General features: G+C 39.0%; 1 protein-coding gene across 7 annotated transcripts in view; it reads right to left on the bottom strand.

Moving 5' to 3' along the window:
* Nucleotides 1-522: 522 nt before the first annotated feature.
* Nucleotides 523-18,917, bottom strand: part of SLC38A11 (solute carrier family 38 member 11) — a 58,774-nt gene continuing 40,379 nt past the window's right edge. For 6 of the 7 annotated variants that reach the window (XM_086370196.1, XM_086370181.1, XM_086370214.1 and 3 more), the window contains 2 exons: nucleotides 13,399-13,530; nucleotides 3,578-4,199 (listed from right to left, as the gene is read on the bottom strand). In XM_086370196.1, coding sequence (XP_086226322.1) covers nucleotides 3,906-4,199; nucleotides 13,399-13,530 — 426 coding nt within the window. In that variant the 3' untranslated portion in view covers nucleotides 3,578-3,905. Of the gene's footprint in view, nucleotides 718-3,577; nucleotides 4,200-13,398; nucleotides 13,531-18,917 lie in introns of those variants that run through there. The other variant, XM_086370236.1, reaches the window with a different exon arrangement.

The following is an 18,917-nucleotide window of genomic DNA, read 5'->3' on the forward strand; positions in this document are numbered from 1 at the left end:
CTGCTCATGGTACCTCTCATTCACTCTGCATGTCTACTCTGTTATCTGGGCAAATCCTTTCTACACTTTTTAGAATAATTACAAATTCTTCAAGGAGCTTATGTGATTCAGTTCAGTTCAGTCACTCAGTCGTGTCTGACTCTTTGTGACCCCATGAACCACAGCACGCCAGGCCTCCCTGTCCATCACCAACTCCCAGAGTCTACCCAAACCCATGTCCATTGAGTCGGTGATACCATCCAACCATCTCATCCTCTGTCGTCCCCTTCTCCTCCTGCCCTCAATCTTTCCCAGCATCAGGGTCTTTTCAAATGAGTCAGCTCTTCACATCAGGTGGTCAAAGTATTGGAGTTTCAGCTTCAACATCAGTCCTTCTAATGAACACCCAGGACTGATCTCCTTTAGGCTTATTTGATTGGTGCAGCTAATTATTACCTCCATCAATGTCACTTAAGCATTTATGGGTCCCTCATCTCATGGTCACCTGCTGATCCATGCTCGAGAATAACTGCCAACACCTGGCCCTGTCACTGGCCAGCTCTACTAAAAAACAGACGAGCACTGCTTCCCTGAGAAGATCACAGCAGATAAACCAGAAGGAAGCCTGCTCCTTTCCAATAAATTAATCTTTCATTAAGGTGATGTGTGCTGCACAGTATGACTCCAGAGGAGGACTAGTTGAGATTTTCCTGGTTGGATAACCTGGATTTCAGAGTCCTTTTAGGAAAGACAAGAGACAACAATTATTGCTTGATACCACTGTAGCCGGTCAGAGGCAAAGCAATCTCCCTGTTTTGATATTGGAAGTTAGCGTTGAGATTAGAGATCCTATTATAAGTGACAGGTACAAGGACCCAATTAGTAAGTTTTACAGATGCCATCCAATCTATATCCTTTAAAGGAAATGTAGTGCTCTGTGTTTGCCTTAGCGTGTAATGATACTATTCCCTCTCCTCCTTTTTTAAATTAAGAAGAACTTTGTAAGGTCAAATAAGCCACGGTGCAAAACTGGGTTAAATATTCAAGTTGTTTTGTTAGGGGTAAAATGTAGCTTGGAATAAGTTTCAGTGGAAACATCATGAATTTAAGGCAGAACATAGAAGGGGTGGTTCTCAAAGTTCTGAACGTTGGCAAAATATTAGTAAGTATTCTTGTGAAATAGATGTGTTTCTAACACTTATTCGACCATAATTTGAAAGATGTTGGTAAACTTTGTAGCTAATAACTGGGTCCAGGGTAGTCTTTTTTTACAGTTGATTTAGAAAACACAAAACCAGAACAAATATTTGTTAGGCATTAATGCAGGACTCAGTTCCTATCTGGAACTTTTCACGAACTTGAGCCAAGGTTAATGTATCTGAAGCAATAGCAAAAGTACAAGATAATAGAAGGTTAAGCACTAAATTACGTTATCCTTGACGTACTTTTCTTTGTACACCCTTGGAAACCTCGTCTCCTATGACTTTATCTAATAACTATGTAGGTCAGTGTTTCTCAGTCCTGAGTAATGTAGGGATGAACTGCTGCAAAATTTTCTCACATTCTCTCAGTTAGGAATGAAAGCATTTTGATTAGTATTTCACCAAAACACATATCAATATAAAAATGGATATAAATCACCTACCTTTATGATTCTTAACCAACTACAAAAACCAACTGTATAAATGAAATGCAGAAAAGCTATATAGCCAAAAGAATTTGTATTAATTTAGTGGCATGGATGATGTTTTGTTGAAGTGAATGCTACCACTCAAAGCCTGAGCATGGCCCTGCTGGCTAAGGGGCAGTTTTTTTTTTGCTTTCAATAGGCCTTTCTTATTATAAGTCACATGACAACTCAGCTTTCACCACTTCTGTATTCAAACTGCTGTGAAATATTCATTATATACTTCTTATGGTTTTTTTTTTTTTTTTGGCTGTGATTTGTTCAAACACATCAGGTATGTATTAACTCTGTCATATTTTCTCACTATTTGACAGTAATTAATATAATACTATAGACGGTCAACTTGATAACTTGACTGAAACACAAATGAAAAGGTGAGAAATGAAATCATGGGTGATACATGACTTAAGCTAGCCATCCAAATGGGCCCAAATTTTCTTGTTTTTTTAAAAGATTGTCATGGGTATTAAAACATGAAATATTCATTGAGATATAAAAAAATTCTTATTAAAAACTGAGGCCAGTTGTGATGAACACAGGATCCCCACCGCCCCCCACCCACCCACAAGGAAGCATTGGTGACCCAGCCATCAGCCAACCGCCTCCAGCTCTCAGTTCCTTTAGGGTCTGCTCAGCCGCAAAGAGCTGCCCACGTGCAAGGACTATTGGAGGCAGGGGTGTTCAGACTTGGCTACTTCATTTGAATTGAGACGACTCTGAAGGGCCATATATGCCCCATACTCCTTGCAGACCTGGCTGAGGTTCTGCCAGCCTGCACTACAGGCCCTTTTAGCCCACCAGCCTGCACTACAGGCCCTTTTAGCCCACCAGCCTGCACTACAGGCCCTTTTAGCCCACCAGCCTGCACTACAGGCCCTTTTAGCCCACCAGCCTGCACTACAGGCCCTTTTAGCCCACCAGCCTGCACTACAGGCCCTTTTAGCCCACCAGCCTGCACTACAGGCCCTTTTAGCCCACCAGCCTGCACTACAGGCCCTTTTAGCCCACCAGCCTGCACTACAGGCCCTTTTAGCCCACCAGCCTGCACTACAGGCCCTTTTAGCCCACCAGCCTGCACTACAGGCCCTTTTAGCCCACCTGATCTTGCTTCCCCTCTCTTCCATTAGTCATGTGCGTTAGTCACTCACTCACGTCGGACTCTCTGGGACCCCTATGGACTGTAGCCCCCCAGACTCCTCTGTCCATGGGATTCTCCAGGCAGGAATACTGAAGTGGGTTGGCATTTCCTTCTCCAGGGAATCTTTCTACTCAGGGATAGAATCCGAGTCTCCTGCATCTCAGGCAAATTCTTTACTGTCTGAGCCACCATGAAAGAGAATAAATACCTGACATGGCACACTCCATCTTTCTGTCTCCTTCTGGAGAATCTAGTCAACAAGAGCATCCAAGAGTCTCTCCAAGGACCCCCAGAGTAATGAGAATACCTCTTGTGTAGCCCTGATTCTTCTCTTGAGGTTCTAGTCTGAAAATTCAGCTTCCACCTGCTCTTCACATTCAACAGCTCCAAAGCTGATGCAGAACTGATCCCTTGAGCTTGTGCCTTAGAAGAACTTGTGGTTTTCCCCCACTTTACACTTTATTTAATGGCACTACCATTATATTCTCACAGGATCAAAACTTTCGAGGTAATTTTGATTCCTCACAGACCTTGCTCTGTACGCCCAGTCTATGAGTTATGCTTCCTAACATGGGCAGGACTTTACTCATTACTCCAGGGAGTCACTTCCCTCTCAACAAGGCACGCGACTGAAATGACAATGGAGAGCTTCACTTGGTCTTGGGATATCTAGCCTCTTTAATCGTCTTGAGTTTTCCTTAAACTTCAAAAAAACAAAAAGCCCTCTACGTTTTTCTTAAAGGACACACAGAAAATTTAAACCCACAATCATCTACTCATTTTAGAGCACAATATATTGGTTTAAAAAGAGAAAAGTTCTTTGAGAGGATGGCAGCAAATGTCAAAGACCTTACTTTTCCTTCTGCCTTTAAGATTTGTGCAGTACAGTCATTAAAACATTTATATTTTCCCTGGTTTAAGATAGAATACATTCAACTTTCTTTTCCTTTTTATCTTTTACATTGGACTAAAGAGTAAAGAAACCAAATCTTGATAAATGCCAAAGTAATAATTTTATAATATGGAGATTAAAACATGTGTGAATGTTATTATGCAATTTAGAAGTCTATAAAAATGAATTTTTTTTTTAAAGGAGGCAAATCACTGAAAGATACTGACGTTTAAAATTGAAAGTTGTGTTGTCAGTTGAAAATGAGAAATTGAAATGTTTGTGAGGGAGAAATTGTCCGGGGAGCAATAGAACATTTCCTGCCCGTGGCTGCAGTCTTGAGGGCTGGTGACTGCCATGACGAATCCAACAGCCATCACCACAGCACCAATGGGAAGCATGACGCAGGACATAATCTTATCTGAGTGTGTCCTGGGTTCTTCAGACAGCTTCAGATAACATGCCGATGGAATGATAAAAATTAAGGGAGCTGCACAGAGCACGCCCTGCATATTGAAAACAAGAAATAAGATAATGTTACTGAGTGGAGCCTTTCTGGGACAGTTTGGAAAAAAAACACCTAAAAAATCTATCTATCATCATGCATGTGACAAGTATGACAGCTTCAGTTAAATCAAACAGAGGAAAGAAAAATAATTCCAAGAAAGACTTTCCTTTTCTGACAGTATATTTACAGATGAGAAAAGTAAAAGAATATAATAGTATATCAAGCTAAAGAAATAATAATCAAAAAATAATAAAAAAATAAAGCAGATGGTATGGCTGATTCCTGGCAAACTCTTCAAAGTTCGCTTATTTTCAGTCACATCATATTTCCTTATACTCTTCATCTCAAATTGCTGTGTACCTACTTTGCCTTTTAAAACTGAGAGGTCTGTTTGTCAACTGTGTACAAAACAGGAATATTCGGAGGTATACATAGGGCATGCGTCTTATCTCTTCTCTTTTCTTGACCTTGTAAGAAAGTAGGTGCCTATCTATATGAGAAAGGAAAACTGTACCCCTCAGGGTACTTAGCATGAAATAGCATTTCTAAATCCTCTTTCAAGTAAAACTACTCACATTAATTACCCTAGAAAATTGACAGCAGAACTAAATAGCTATGACTCATCCTCCCTCTCCCACATTAGTTTATGGATAAGTCCAACCTGAGGGGGAATGTCAGATTGAAAATTACAGGGAGTATTGCTATCTAATATAAATAGACCACAAGTTACTGACTTCAAAGGAAAGAGACTTTCCATTTGAGGAGGCTAAATCTGTAAGGAATTCTGCAAATGAAATAATGTTAAAATTAAATGTATTTTAGATAATATATTTTTGATTATATTAAACATTATTTATATATCAAATAAAAGAAGCATATGATTAAAATATATTAAATATAATCATATGATAAATGGTACTTTCTTAAGTCATAAAACACAAGCTGTTTTTTTTAAATAGGCACTCAGTAAATATGGTAAGGTTAAGAATGAAAAAGAAGCATTCCACAAAATATATATTTTCCAAACTTGAAAAGTTATTATGGAAATTTGTAAAATATACAGAAAAGTAGAAAGAATCATATAACAAAACCCTATACACCTATCACCTACAGTTTGAAAACTTTTTCACATTATTTTGGTAAAGTAACCCCAGGGGAAAATCATAGAAAACTGATTTTGAAATTGGGTGATGTAAAAGAACAGATTATACCTTAAAATATTTTTAAAAGAAAGATTTTTTCAGTATCACCATTTACTGAATTTACTTTGCTTTATACTAAGTACTACTCTCCTACCAAAAATATACAACATCATATGATTTCAAAAATACAAGTTTTTAACAAAAAACAGCAAGTCAGGAGAAATATCAATTAAGAGGAGCACATGAAGTCAGACTGGCCAGGCAGCAGCTAAAAATTTGGGGAAAAATAGGAGGAACCATACTTCATGGAAAATATTTCTATAGTCACAGACATAAGCATGGGAAAATACTAAGAAGTGTCATCTTCTTATTTGAAATATATGAACAATATAACTTTGCTATTCATAGTACCTGAATACAGATGAATACCTACAAAAGTACACGGCATATAAAGGATTAATTTTCATATGGCTACAAAGTCGGACACGACTGAAGTGACTTAGCAACAGAAGCAGCAGCAGAGTTAAATGAATTATGTATTTCTTAGGCTCCATTATGACATTTGAAACTGATGTTTTTTGAATTATAAAAAATACTTAATCTATGCTTATAATAATTATCCTTTGATTTCAATGAAATAATTTTTGAAAATAAAAAATACAAACACAGGAGGAGTCCCCTAGCGGCTCAGTAGTAGAGAGTCTGCCTGCAAGTGCAAGAGACCCAGGTTCAATCCCTGGCTTGGATAGATCCCTTGAAGAAGGGAATGGCTACCCACTCCAGTATTCTTGCCTGGAGAATCCCATGGACAGAGAGGCACCTGGCAGGCTATAGTTTATGGAGTCACAAAAGAGTCGGACACAACTTAGTGACTAAACAACACGTTTGTGAGTGCATGCATGTGTGAGTACGTGCATGTGTGTGTGTCTGTGTTAAAGAGTGATAAAAGGCCGTTCATAGGAACACATGAAGCAACTTCATCAGGAACTGTGGAGTGTGAAAGTGCTATCCGGATGGAAACTGCAACCAGCTGCTGCTCAGAAGCTGACATCAGTCAGCATTTTGGGACTCTTCCAAACCTAACTTGCTGGGCAGCGCAAAGCAATGGGTGTTCTGTTTATGTCATAATTCTTAAAGGTTGAGAAAGTAGCAATTAGTGGGAAAAGTTTATAGCTGATGTTTGTACTGGAAGAAGTCCAGTTGAGTATCTTGTCTAGATAGCAGTTCCTTCCCTAATATTTGAAAGCTCCGTCTTGGTAGAGATTGTTGCTAGGACCCAAGATTATCAGTAAAATGATAAAAACATCTGCTCTATTCCCTACAAGTTGTGTGTATGTGTGTGCTCAGTTGCTCAGTCGTGTCTGATTCCTCGTGACCCCATGGACTGTAGACCGCCAAGCTCCTCTGTCCATGGGATTTTCTAGGCAAGAATACTGGACTGGGTAGCCATTTCCCTCCTCCAGGGGATCTTCCCTACCCAGGGATCAAACCTACATCTTCTGTGTCTCCTGTATTGGCAGAAGGATTCTTTACCACTGAGCCACCTGGGAAGTCCATTCCCTATAAATTAGTCCAACTAATTTCATCTATCTAATATAGCCTTGTCAGAGGATACACCACTGGCTTAGTAATAATTTTCAAAATTTCCTGACAGCACATAAATGCCATAACTGTTTATCAAGAGACAAGAAAGTATATAGCCTATTTATAAAAGGGGAAAGCACTATCCTTTGATAAAAAACACTACTGATACCAGGGCATTTTGCAGTTTGCAGGCGGGAAATAACAGAAGGTGTTGAATATTTTTACTGGCAGTACAGATGGGAAAAGTATTTGAATTGTCCTACCTGAACAGAAACCTCTCATCTGATGCAAGAGGCTGAAAACTAAAGAAAAGAGTGCTTAAACATCCTTAAAATTTCTATTTTGTAATCAATCTGGACTCGTGAAATGTGTTCCTATACCTTAAAGAGAAACTCTAGCTCAGAGGTCTTTGGTGGCTTGCACTACGGCTCGCCTACTCTGTGTGCTCTTGCTGGGTAACAGGTTTGCTTTCTTCCCTCCGCTGTATGCCGCACACCGTGCTTGTTGGTCTGGTTAGCCTGGCCACAGGCACCAGCTGCTTCATCTTTTCTCTTTGTTCTGCTGCAAGTGGAAACCCAAAGGACCCAATTACTGCAGATGCCTCCTTTCTCTAACAGCGACACTAGCGCCAAGATGCTGGATTGTTATTAACAAGAAGGGAACTTACTTTGTTTCTAAAATGAATCCTTTAAAATTGAGGGTGCATTTGCCTTGGAAAATAAGTCATTTTGTTCTACTGCCATGAAAACAATAAAATAAAAAGGAAGCTAAGTTCTAAATGGGGTTTTGCTTTTTTATTAAATAACTAATATAAGTCTGAATAATTTTATTCTATATTATTTTAGTTAAACTGAATAATATCATTTCCTTAACTTTGCAAATTGAAGGTCTGATTCTATTATATCATCACCTGTGAAGATCTTTACTCTACTTAATGATGATTCAGAAGTCATAATAGGAAAAGAATTTCTAAGGTACTACCTTATTAACTAAGGTAAAGGCTATTAGCTAAACAGTATCAGCTTAGATGAAAAACTTTTAATTTCATTTTTTTGTATTTAACCCTTTTTTAAAGTCTATCTACGTATATTCTGAATTACTGTTAACCTCACTTACAGGTAAACTCAATGCATAGATTTTTAACTTAAAAAATGGAAGGAGACATGAATACATTTATTTTGCATGATTTAAAGCCTTATACTTAGGAAATTTCTGACTAGCATAATGATTAAAAACATGGGCAACAGGGTTTGAAAGCTTGTGTTCACTCTCTACCACTTAAAACTAGTGTGAGCTATTTAAGTGTCTATTGACAGATGGATGAATAAAGAAGGTGTGGTATATGTACACACACACACATATGCACTCGAGTACTACTCAGTCAAAACAGAATGAAACTCTGCCATCTCCAGCAATGTGGATGGACCAAGAGAACATCATGATTAGTGAAGTAAGTCAGACAGACAAATACTGTATCATCACTTATAAGTAGAATCTAAAAAATAAAACAAACAAGTGAATATAACAAAAAAGAAACAAACTCACGGATATAGAGAACAAACTAGTGGCTACAGTGGAGAGGGAGTAAGGTAGGAGGGACAGGATAAGGGAAGGAGATTAAGAGATACGAACTACTATGTATAAGATAGATGGGCTACAAGGATGTATTATATAGCATAGGCAAATATAGCCATTGCTTCATATTAGTAATAACTTTAAATGGAGTATAATCTATAAAAATATTGAATCACTAAGTTGTACACCTGAAAGTAATATAATGTTATAAATCAACTCTGCATGAGTGGGTGCTAAGTCGCTTCAGTCATGTCCAACTCTTTGAGACTCCATGGACTGTAACCCTCCAGGTTCCTCTGTCCATGGGATTCTCCACACAAGAATACTGGAGTGGGTTTCCATGCCCTCCTCCAGGGGATCTTCCCGACCCAGGAATCGGACTCATGCCTCTTCTGTCTCCTGCACTGGCAGGTGGGCTCTTTACTCCTAAGGCCACCTGAGAAGCCCACAGAGATCAACTATACTTCAATTAAAAAAACCCATTGTGACCTGTTAATGGCGCCAATCGCTCTGTGTCTCTATATCTTCATATGTGAAATTTATATAGATTAAGGATGATAATATATGCAAAACACTTGACTCAGAGTAAATGCTCCCTACGTGTCAGCTCACACTGTTGTTTGGAGGGGAAACATCACATGCTTTAGTTGCTTCTAAAGGGCTGTGTGACCTGCTGCTTGATCTGATGTTAAAAACATAACAAATACCCACACAAAACAGAGTTGAACAAAGACCTGACTGTGACATTGCACTTACAAAAAGACTTTCACTGATTAAAAAAATACACACTCAGATGGTCTGGAAGTGAATGAACATCTCAGATTTCTTAAAACTAGTGTAATTGGAGTTCTTAGATCATGACAATTGGGCACTCTTCTTAAATGTCTATATAGTCAGGTTTTTCTTTTTTTTTTTTTTAATCTAAGGATCTAGAATCATGTTTTAAAATTTTAAAATAGTCCTCAAATTCAGCTCAGATCTTGACTTCATAACAGATTTTCATGAAATATCATTATTTTATTACAACACCAGAATTTTGTCTTAACCACAAAAAAATTTCAACTTAGGCACAACTGGGAATATTTAATGTGATTGTGCTCAGTTGCTCAGTCATTTCTAACTCTTTGCAACCCCATGGACTGTAGCCCACCCTTATGCGCTTATAATTTTGTTAAGTAAAGTGTCAGGGAGATTTGGAATTAACAGAAAGTAATGGTCAAATATACATAAATATATCATTTCTGAAAAATAAGCAATATGGGTATGCTTGGTTAACTTAAAGGGAACAAAAACTGTTAGGCTATCAAAATAGTGAGTAGTAAGGCAGTTGATAAACATATGTTCTCTCATATCACAATCCTACAGTATTCAAACAAACATGCGCCCTCAAATGAGACATTTCACAAAACAAGAAATAACAGAGTTGGGAATTGTGCTGGTCATCTCCTCAGTATAATTAAAGGATTACTATTACTGTCAGCCCCAACAATTTTTTCTAAGACTTAATTGCTTGATGCCACAACTAGAGAATGGGCTTCCCAGGTGGCTCAGTGGTAAAGAATCCACCTGCCAATGCAAGAGATGAAGGAGATGTGGGCTCAGTCCCTGGGTTGGGAAGATCCCCTGGAGTAGGAAATGGCAACCCAATCCAGTATTCTTCACTGGGAAATCCCATGGACAGAGGAGCCTGGTGGGCTATAGCCTGTAGGTCACAAAGAGTCAGACAGGACTGATCATGCCTACTAAAGAATGCCATCTGTGTCCAGGAACATTTGTAGACAGAAGTCCTTCACTGTGCTCCCAATGGACAGTGGCCCATGCAGTAATTTGAAAACTGTGTTCTTAGCACTCTGCTATATGTACTGTGGGGGATGGAGAAGGCAATTAAGCTCCATTCTTGTCTCTAAAGAACTTGTACTTTGATAGCAAAGGCAAGCTTTGGACAGTCCAGACCATACATGATATAAGGTAGTACTTAAATCAAGTTACATTTAGGTTGCAGTCATCCATTTACATAGATCGAGGTTGGAACGTGAAATGACTTTCAGTGAACCTACTAGCCTTTAGCCTATGCAAAATGAGGAAGTAGGTAAAAGTTACCTCGGATAATTTTCCATGTTTCCTATGAACTTTCTTTCCATTGCTGGTGGAACAGATGTTTCCCTAGTCATACGAAGGTTGGGGGAGTTGCCTACTCTCTACTTTCCACATGATCTGATACAGGAAAACTCCCAACAGTGTGTTCCTGACTGAATCTTCTACTACCTTTGTCTGGGATTTCAAATCCAAATGGCACCTGGAAGGAATAATACCTTCACCTCCCCTTTAACTCTCAATGGAGTGAGTAAAAGATAACTTGATATTCTATCTATAAAAGCCCACCCTCCCTGTGGGACATGATTGATCAATGCTAAGTGGTGTGGTTTTGAGTAGAAATTCCAGAAGGATTGTAGAAGGGGAAGAGGAAAGGCTCTAAAGCAGTATAATCACTTCTATTCATGTTTCACCAAATGATCTCATTATCCTATTTCCACAAAGTAGAATCAAGGAGTCACTTTTTTGGGGTCACTTTTAAAAATTCAAATACAGTTGACATATGATATTATGTGAGTTTTAGGTGCACTAAATGGTGATTTGACATTTACATACATTATGAAATGATCATCAGAACAACCCTAGTAACAATCTGTCCCCATACAAATTATTACAATATTATAGATATTCCTTATGCTGTGTATTACATACACGTGACTTATTTATCATATATCTGGAAATTTGTATCTCAGTTTCCTTGATCAATTTCACCCCTGCCCCTCCTCTCTGGCAACTACTCATTTGGTCTCTGTATCTATGAGTCTGTTTCCATTTTGTTCTGTTTAATCTTTTTTTAGATTCCATACGTTGATATAAGTAGGATAATACAGTATTTGTCTTTCTCTGTGTGACTTATTTCACTTTAGCATAATATCCTCAATATCCAACCATGATGCTGCAAATGGAAAGATTTTATTTTTTATGCCCGAGTAGTATTTTATTGTATATACATACCACATATTATTTATTCATCTCTTGATGGACACTTAGGTTGCTTCAATATCTTGGCTGTTGAAATCATGTTGTCAAGAACTTCACAGTACATACACATTTTCAAATTAGTGTTTTTGTTTTCTTTGGATAAATACCCAGAAGAGGAATTGCTGGGTCCCAAGAAGTCATTCTTGATGTGCCCATCTATCCCCCTGACCTCACAATTGAATTGGTTACCAAATTCTGTCAATCTTTTCTAAAAAGTGTCTTTTAGGAGTACACCCACATCCTTTTCTCTTCTTCACTGCCTCTATAGTAGCTGAACTTTTAAATTTCCCTGTGCGATTGTAAGCTCCACAAAAGCACAGATCCTTTCTGATTTCCTCCCATCCTGTATGTCTGCTTCTGTGGCATAGTGTATCACTGACCCTTGAATACCGTGGGAGTGAGGGGGTTACTGAGCCGCTGGAAGCTCATATATAACACATATGATTCTGCATACTCTGTTTCTCCATGTCTGCAGGTTCAACCAACTGAGGTTCACGTAGTGCATATTTATTGAAAAGTATCTGTGTAAAAGTAGACTCCGTATTTCAAATCCAAGTTGTTCAAAGCTCAATTGTAATTATTTAATATATATCTGATCAACAAATAAACATATTAAAGCTGCACTAGACTTTAAATCTTTGTAAGATTTGGAGAGAAATGAAAGAAAAAAATAATTACAGGAAAGAGTAAACATAAACCAAAGGATAAAAGAAAGAATTAATATGGATTACTCATAGGTCTAAAACAAGATCGACTAGAGCTGTGGGTAGATTTTGGGAAGTTAATGGTAAATAACTTTCCACAGATAGCTTGGGGTCAGATGATAAAGGCAACAGATTTTGTGCTTGTTGAGAGAAAAGTAGAGTTTTTAAGCAGGACGGTGATAAATTGGAAGCAGAACTTAAATATGTGCTAGTTGAAACAAAACCCCAATATTAATTCAAATGTGATATGATGAAGACATCGATTTGGAAATCAGCAGTAGAGATTACAAAGGAAATGAGAGAGAGAGAGAAATACTTAATAAGGTAAGTGAATGGGTAAGTGGATATAACTTCCTTCATTACATATTATAATGAGTCTCTCTAGACCTGTCTTTTTTAGGACTTCCCTGGTGGCTCAGACAGTAAAGTGTCTGCCTATAATGTGGGAGACCTGGGCTCAATCCCTGGGTTGGGAAGATTCCCTGGAGAAGGAAATGGCAACCCACTCGAGTACTCTTGCCTGGAAAATCCTATGGATGGAGAATCTTGGTAGGCTACAGTCCATGGGCTTGCAAAGAGTCAGAAACGACTGAGTGACTTCACTTCACTTCACTTCAGACATGTCTTTACTCTGCAAAGGAATTTCCCCTAGATTTGTTTAATTTATACTTATTTTCAATTATATCTATGCACTATAGAAAATAAAATATGGAAAAACTACTTAAACCAGTATTTCAGTTCCAGCACTACTGACATTTTGGATTGCATAATTCTCTGTGTAAGGGCTACCCTGCACATGATGAGATGTTTAGCCACATTCCTGTCCTCTACCCACTAGATACCACCAGCGTCAGCCTACCCAGTTGTGGCAACTCAAAACGTCTATAGACACTGCTAAGTGTCCACTGGGGGTGGGGACAGAAGGGCATTTCCCCCATTGAAGAACCACTGCTCTAAAAATATAAACCACATAATATCATCTATGCAAATATTTACTATAACAAGCACATTTTCATTCCAGTTCAGAAAATGACACCTTTATTAAGGAAAAATATATCTCATGTTAAATGCAAACATAACTTTAAAAGAGATTTTTAGAATCTTCAAATGTACTTACATTGAGCTCTAAAACTATTCCAAGGCAATCAATCAGCAGTGACACAAGTGTGGCCACGGTAATGATAACCACAGTTATGATAATGTGGCAAACTGATGAAAGATTCCCACCAAAAAACACATTGGCAATTACCTGCCAAATAGAAACAGATTATTTAGAAAGGGACTCTCAGAGTTGTGCAGGAGTTTTAAAAGAGAATTTTATATTATAGTAGTTGGGACTATATAAAATACAGTAAGGCAATCAATCAAATCTTAAGTCATATGAATGAATGTTGTATCTTTTCCAAACTATTTACACATAGACACACACACATCAATAACAAGTATTCTTTGTTGAACTATTAGACAGGCATTGGCTTACATTCCAGACTCAGAACATGGCATACTACTGAGTGAACAAAAATATTTCTGAAGTGTAGGAGAGACCTTGAGAAGTTACCTTATTCTTTTTCCCTGAGTCCAATAAGGTTATTATTAACACAAACTACAGATGTTATTTATATTATCTGAAGGACTTCTAAGGAAAGAGTTATCACAATATCTTTTAATAATAATGCATGTTTAATATTCTTTACTAATAGGAAACTAACTTCATATAATCTAAATCCTATCTGGTACAAGCTAAGTCTATTTTATCTTGCCTTTCCTTAACAAAAATGGAGAAGAGTTGATTACCATTTTCCACTGACACTCAGGTTAGGAAATCACTCAACAGTTACCTATTTTGTGTGTGTGCTAAGTCTCTTTAGTCATGTCCAACTCTTTGAGACCCCATGGACTGTAGCCCACCATGCTCCTCTGTCCATGGGATTCTCCAGACAAGAAAGCTGGAGTGGGTTCTCATGCCCTCCTCCAGAGGATATTCCTGACCTGAGGATCAAACCTGTGTCTCTTACATCTCCTGCATTGGCATGCAAGTTCTTTACTGCTAGCACCATCTGGTAAGCCCAGTTACCTATTTAATACCTACTTAATATGTCCTACACTGTATTATGTTAAGAGAAAATGTCTAGGAGATGATTCCTATTCTTAGGAATTAACATCCTGATTAGAGAGATTCAAACAATCCAATAAAACAAACAGTTATTAATTTTTGACAAGATAGAAAAGATCAAAGACAATTTAGAACTAGACAGTGCCACCCAAGACGGGCGGGTCATGGTGGAGAGGTCTGACGGAATGTGGTCCACTGGAGAAGGGAATGGCAAACCACTTCAGTATTCTTGCCTTGAGAACCCCATGAACAGGATGAAAAGGCAAAAAGATAGGACACTGAAAGATGAACTCCCCAGGTCGGTAGGTGCCCAATATGTTAATGGAGATTAGTGCAGAAATAACTCCAGAAAGAATGAAGGGTTGGAGCCAATGCAAAAACAACACCCAGTTGTGGATGTGACTGGTGACAGAAGCAAGGTCCGATGCTGTAAAGAGCAATATTGCATAGGAACCTGGAATGTCAGGTCCATGAATCAAGGCAAATTGGAAGTGGTCAAACAGGAGATGGCAAGAGTGAATGTCAACATTCTAGGAATCAGCGAACTAAGATGGACTGGAATGGGTGAATTTAACTCAGATGACCATTATATGTACTACTGTGGGCAGGAATCCCTTAGAAGAAGTAGAGTAGCCATCATAGTCAACAGAAGAGTCTGAAATGCAGTACTTGGATGCAATCTCAAAAACGACAGAATGATCTTTGTTTTTAAGGCAAACCATTCAATATCATGGTAATCCAAGTCTATGCCCTGACCAGTAATGCTAAAGAAGCTGAAGTTGAACAGTTCTGTGAAGACTTACAAGACCTTTTAGAAGGTCTTGTACCTTCTAAATACCCAAGAAGATGTCCTTTTCATTATAGGGGACTGGAATGCAAAAGTAGGAAAACAGGAAATACCTGGAGTAACAGGCAAATTTGGCCTTAGAGTACAGAATGAAGTAGGGCAAAGGCTAATAGAGTTTTGCCAAGAGAACGCACTGGTCATAGCAAACACCCTCTTCCAACAACATAAGAGAAGACTCTACACATGGACATCACCAGATGGTCAACACTGAAATCAGATTGATTATATTCTTTGCAGCCATATATGGAGAAGCTCTATACAGTCAGCAAAAACAAGACCAGGAGCTGACTGTGGCTCAGATCATGAACTCCTTATTGCCAAATTCAGACTTAAATTGAAGAAAGTGGGGAAAACCACTAGACCATTCAGGTATGACTTAAATCAAATCCCTTATGATTATACAGTGGAAGTGAGAAATAGATTTAAGGGACTAGATCTGATAGACAGAGTGCCTGATGAACTATGGACCAAGGTTTGTGACATTGTACAGGAGACAGGGATCAAGACCATCCCCAAGAAAAAGAAATGCAAAAAAGCAAAATGGCTGTCTGAGGAGGCCTTACAAATAGCTGTGAAAAGAAGACAAGTGAGAAGCAAAGGAGAAAAGGAAAGATATACCCATTTGAATGCTGAGTTCCACAGAATAACAAGGAGAAATAAAAAAGCCTTCCTCAGTGATCAATGCAAAGAAATAGAGGAAAACAATAGAATAGGAAAGGCGAGTGATCTCTTCAAGAAAATTAGAGATACCAAGGGAACATTTCATGCAGAGATGGGCTCAATAAAGGACAGAAATGGTATGGACCTAACAGAAGCAGAAGATATTAAGAACAGGTGGCAAAAAAACATAGAAGAACTATACAAAAAAGATCTTCACTACCCAGATAAACAGGATGGTGTGAAAACCCACCTAGAGTCAGACATCTGGAATGTGAAATCAAGTGGGCCTGAGGAAGCATCACTACAAACAAAGCTAGTGGAGGTGATGGAATTCCAGTTGAGCTATTTCAAATCCTAAAAGGTGATGCTATGAAAATGCTGCACTCAATATGTCAGCAAATCTGGAAAACTCAGCAGTGGCCACAGGACTGGAAAAGGTCAGTTTTCATTCCAATTCCAAAGAAAGCCAATGCCAAAGAATGCTCAAACTACCGCACAATTGCACTCATCTCACACGCTAGTAAAATAATGTTCAAAATTCTCCAAGCCAGGCTTCAGCAGTATGTAAACCGTGAACTTCCAGATGTTCAAGTTGGTTTTAGAAAAGGCAGAGGAACCAGAGATCAAATTGCCAATATCCGCTGGCTCATCGAAAAAGCAAGAGAGTTCCAGAAAAACATCTATTTCTGCTTTATTGACTATGCTAAAGCCTTTGACTGTGTGGATCACAATAAGCTGTGGAAAATTCTGAAAGAGATGGGAATACCAGACCACCTGACCTGCCTCTTGAGAAACCTGTATGCAGGTCAGGAAGCAACAGTTAGAACTGGACATGGAACAACAGACTGGTTCAAAATAGCAAAAGGAGTACGTCAAGGCTGTATATTGCCACCCTGCTTATTTAACTTCTATGCAGAGTACATCATGAGAAACACTGGGCTGCAAGAAGCACAAGCTTCACACAAGATTGCCGGGAGAAATACCAATAACCTCAGATATGCAGATGACACCACCCTTATGGCAGAAAGTGAAGAGAAAATAAAGAGCCTTTTGGTGAAAGTGAAAACGGAGAGTGAAAATGTTGGCTTAACATTTAGAAAACTAAGATCATGGCATCTGGGCCCATCACTTCATGGGAAATAGATGGGGAAACAGTGGAAACAGTGGCTGACTTTATTTTTTGGGGCTCCAAAATCACTGCAGATGGTGACTGCAGCCATGAATTAAAAGACGCTTACTCCTTGGAAAGAAAGTTATGACCAACTTAGACAGCATATTAAAAAGCAGAGACATTACTTTGTCAACAAAGGTCTGTCTAGTCAAAGCTATGGTTTTATCTGTAGTCATACATGGATGTGAGAGTTGGACTATAAGGAAAGCTGAGCGCAGAAGAATTGATGCTTTTGAACTGTGGTGGAGAAGACTCTTGAGTCCCTTGGACTGCAAGGAGATCCAACCAGTCCATCCTAAAGGAGATCAGTCCTGGGTGTTCATTGGAACGACTGATGTTGAAGCTGAAACTCTAATATTTTGGCCTCCTGATGCAAAGAGCTGACTCATTTGAAAAGATCCTGATGTTGGGAAAGATTGAAGGCAGGAGGAGAAGGGGATGACAGAGGATGAGGTGGTTGGATGGCATCACCGACTCAATGGACATGAGTTTGGGTAAACTGCAGGAGTTGGTGATGGACAGGGAGGCCTGACGTGCTGCGGTTCATGGGGTCGCAAAGAGTTGGACACGAATGAGCGAATAACTGAACTGAACTTAGCTATCTAGTTCTGTGTCCATGAGATTAACTGGCTTTATTGTATTCCTGAAATGTCCTTGTCTTACTTTGTCTTGAGGAAGAGCTTGAAACACAGATGGGATTTATAGCAGAATTATAGACCAAGACAATGTCAAAAAGAGCAAAGAGAACAGGAAAGATACATATGGGGGACAAGGAGGAGACAGTAAATAGGGTGTTAACTGTGCAAAAGAACCATGAGAAAAGAGCTGGAAATGGTAGGACAGGATCAGATGCTGGGGACCTTAAGGAAGTCAATTCCCCAAGCTATTATAAGTAACATTTCTAGTTAAGTAACAGTGCCCCATTGAGTGGATACTGTCATAACTCTGCTAATAATTAAATGGGGATATTAATCACTGGGCTTCCCTGATAGCTCAGTTGGTAAAGAATCTGCCCGCAATGCAGGAGACCCTGGTTTCATTCCTAGGTCAGGACGATCCGTTGGAGAAGGGATAGGCTACCTACTTCAGTATTCTTGGACTTCCCTTGTGGCTCAGCTGGTAAAGAATCTGCCTGCAGTGTGGGAGACCTGGGTTCAATCTCTGGGTTGGGAAGATCTCCTGAAGAAGGGAAAGGCTACCCACTCCAGTATTCTGGCCTGGAGAATTCCACGGACTCTGTAGTCCATGGGGTCACACAGAGCTGGACACGACTGAGTGACTTTCACTTTCACTAATCACTTTTACTCATTTTGGTTTTTGGTAATTGGTAATGTCCTTCCAAATATTTTCTCATTTCGAGTGCATTCTTAATGAGGAAGTTTACTCAGTGGGGCAAACTAGTGTAGATATTTATTAGGGGGTAGACTGGTATTGTGGCACCCTTGGACATGGCCAGCTACTTTACCTGTGAGTAGAAATCACTTTGATTATATTATTGCCAATCATATATTTGTGTGTGTGCGCACGTGTGTGTGTGTGTGTGTGTGTGCAGAAAGGAGAGAAAGAAAAAGGAAGTGAATGGGTGAGGAATATACAAAGTTCCTCTGCCTACTATTTGCTACCACGGCAGAGATCTTGATTTAGTTCTGTCTTCCTGTCATGGCAGCTAGAAAGGAAACACAAGTCTCAAGTACTGAAGACACAAGCTGTGCAGGTGGAGTGACTCAGAAGTCCACGAGCAGCTCACCAGAAACCACATGAGAATAAGCCATCTGTCACTGCTGATCAAGAGATCAGATGTGAACCTAAAGTATTGGGTAGAAACTAAAATAAAACCATTTCCTG

The sequence above is a fragment of the Bos grunniens genome, chromosome 2 (genome assembly GCF_055505025.1).
Source record: "Bos grunniens cultivar Pamir isolate PY7600 chromosome 2, Bosgru_T2T1.0, whole genome shotgun sequence".
NCBI lineage: Eukaryota > Metazoa > Chordata > Mammalia > Artiodactyla > Bovidae > Bos > Bos grunniens.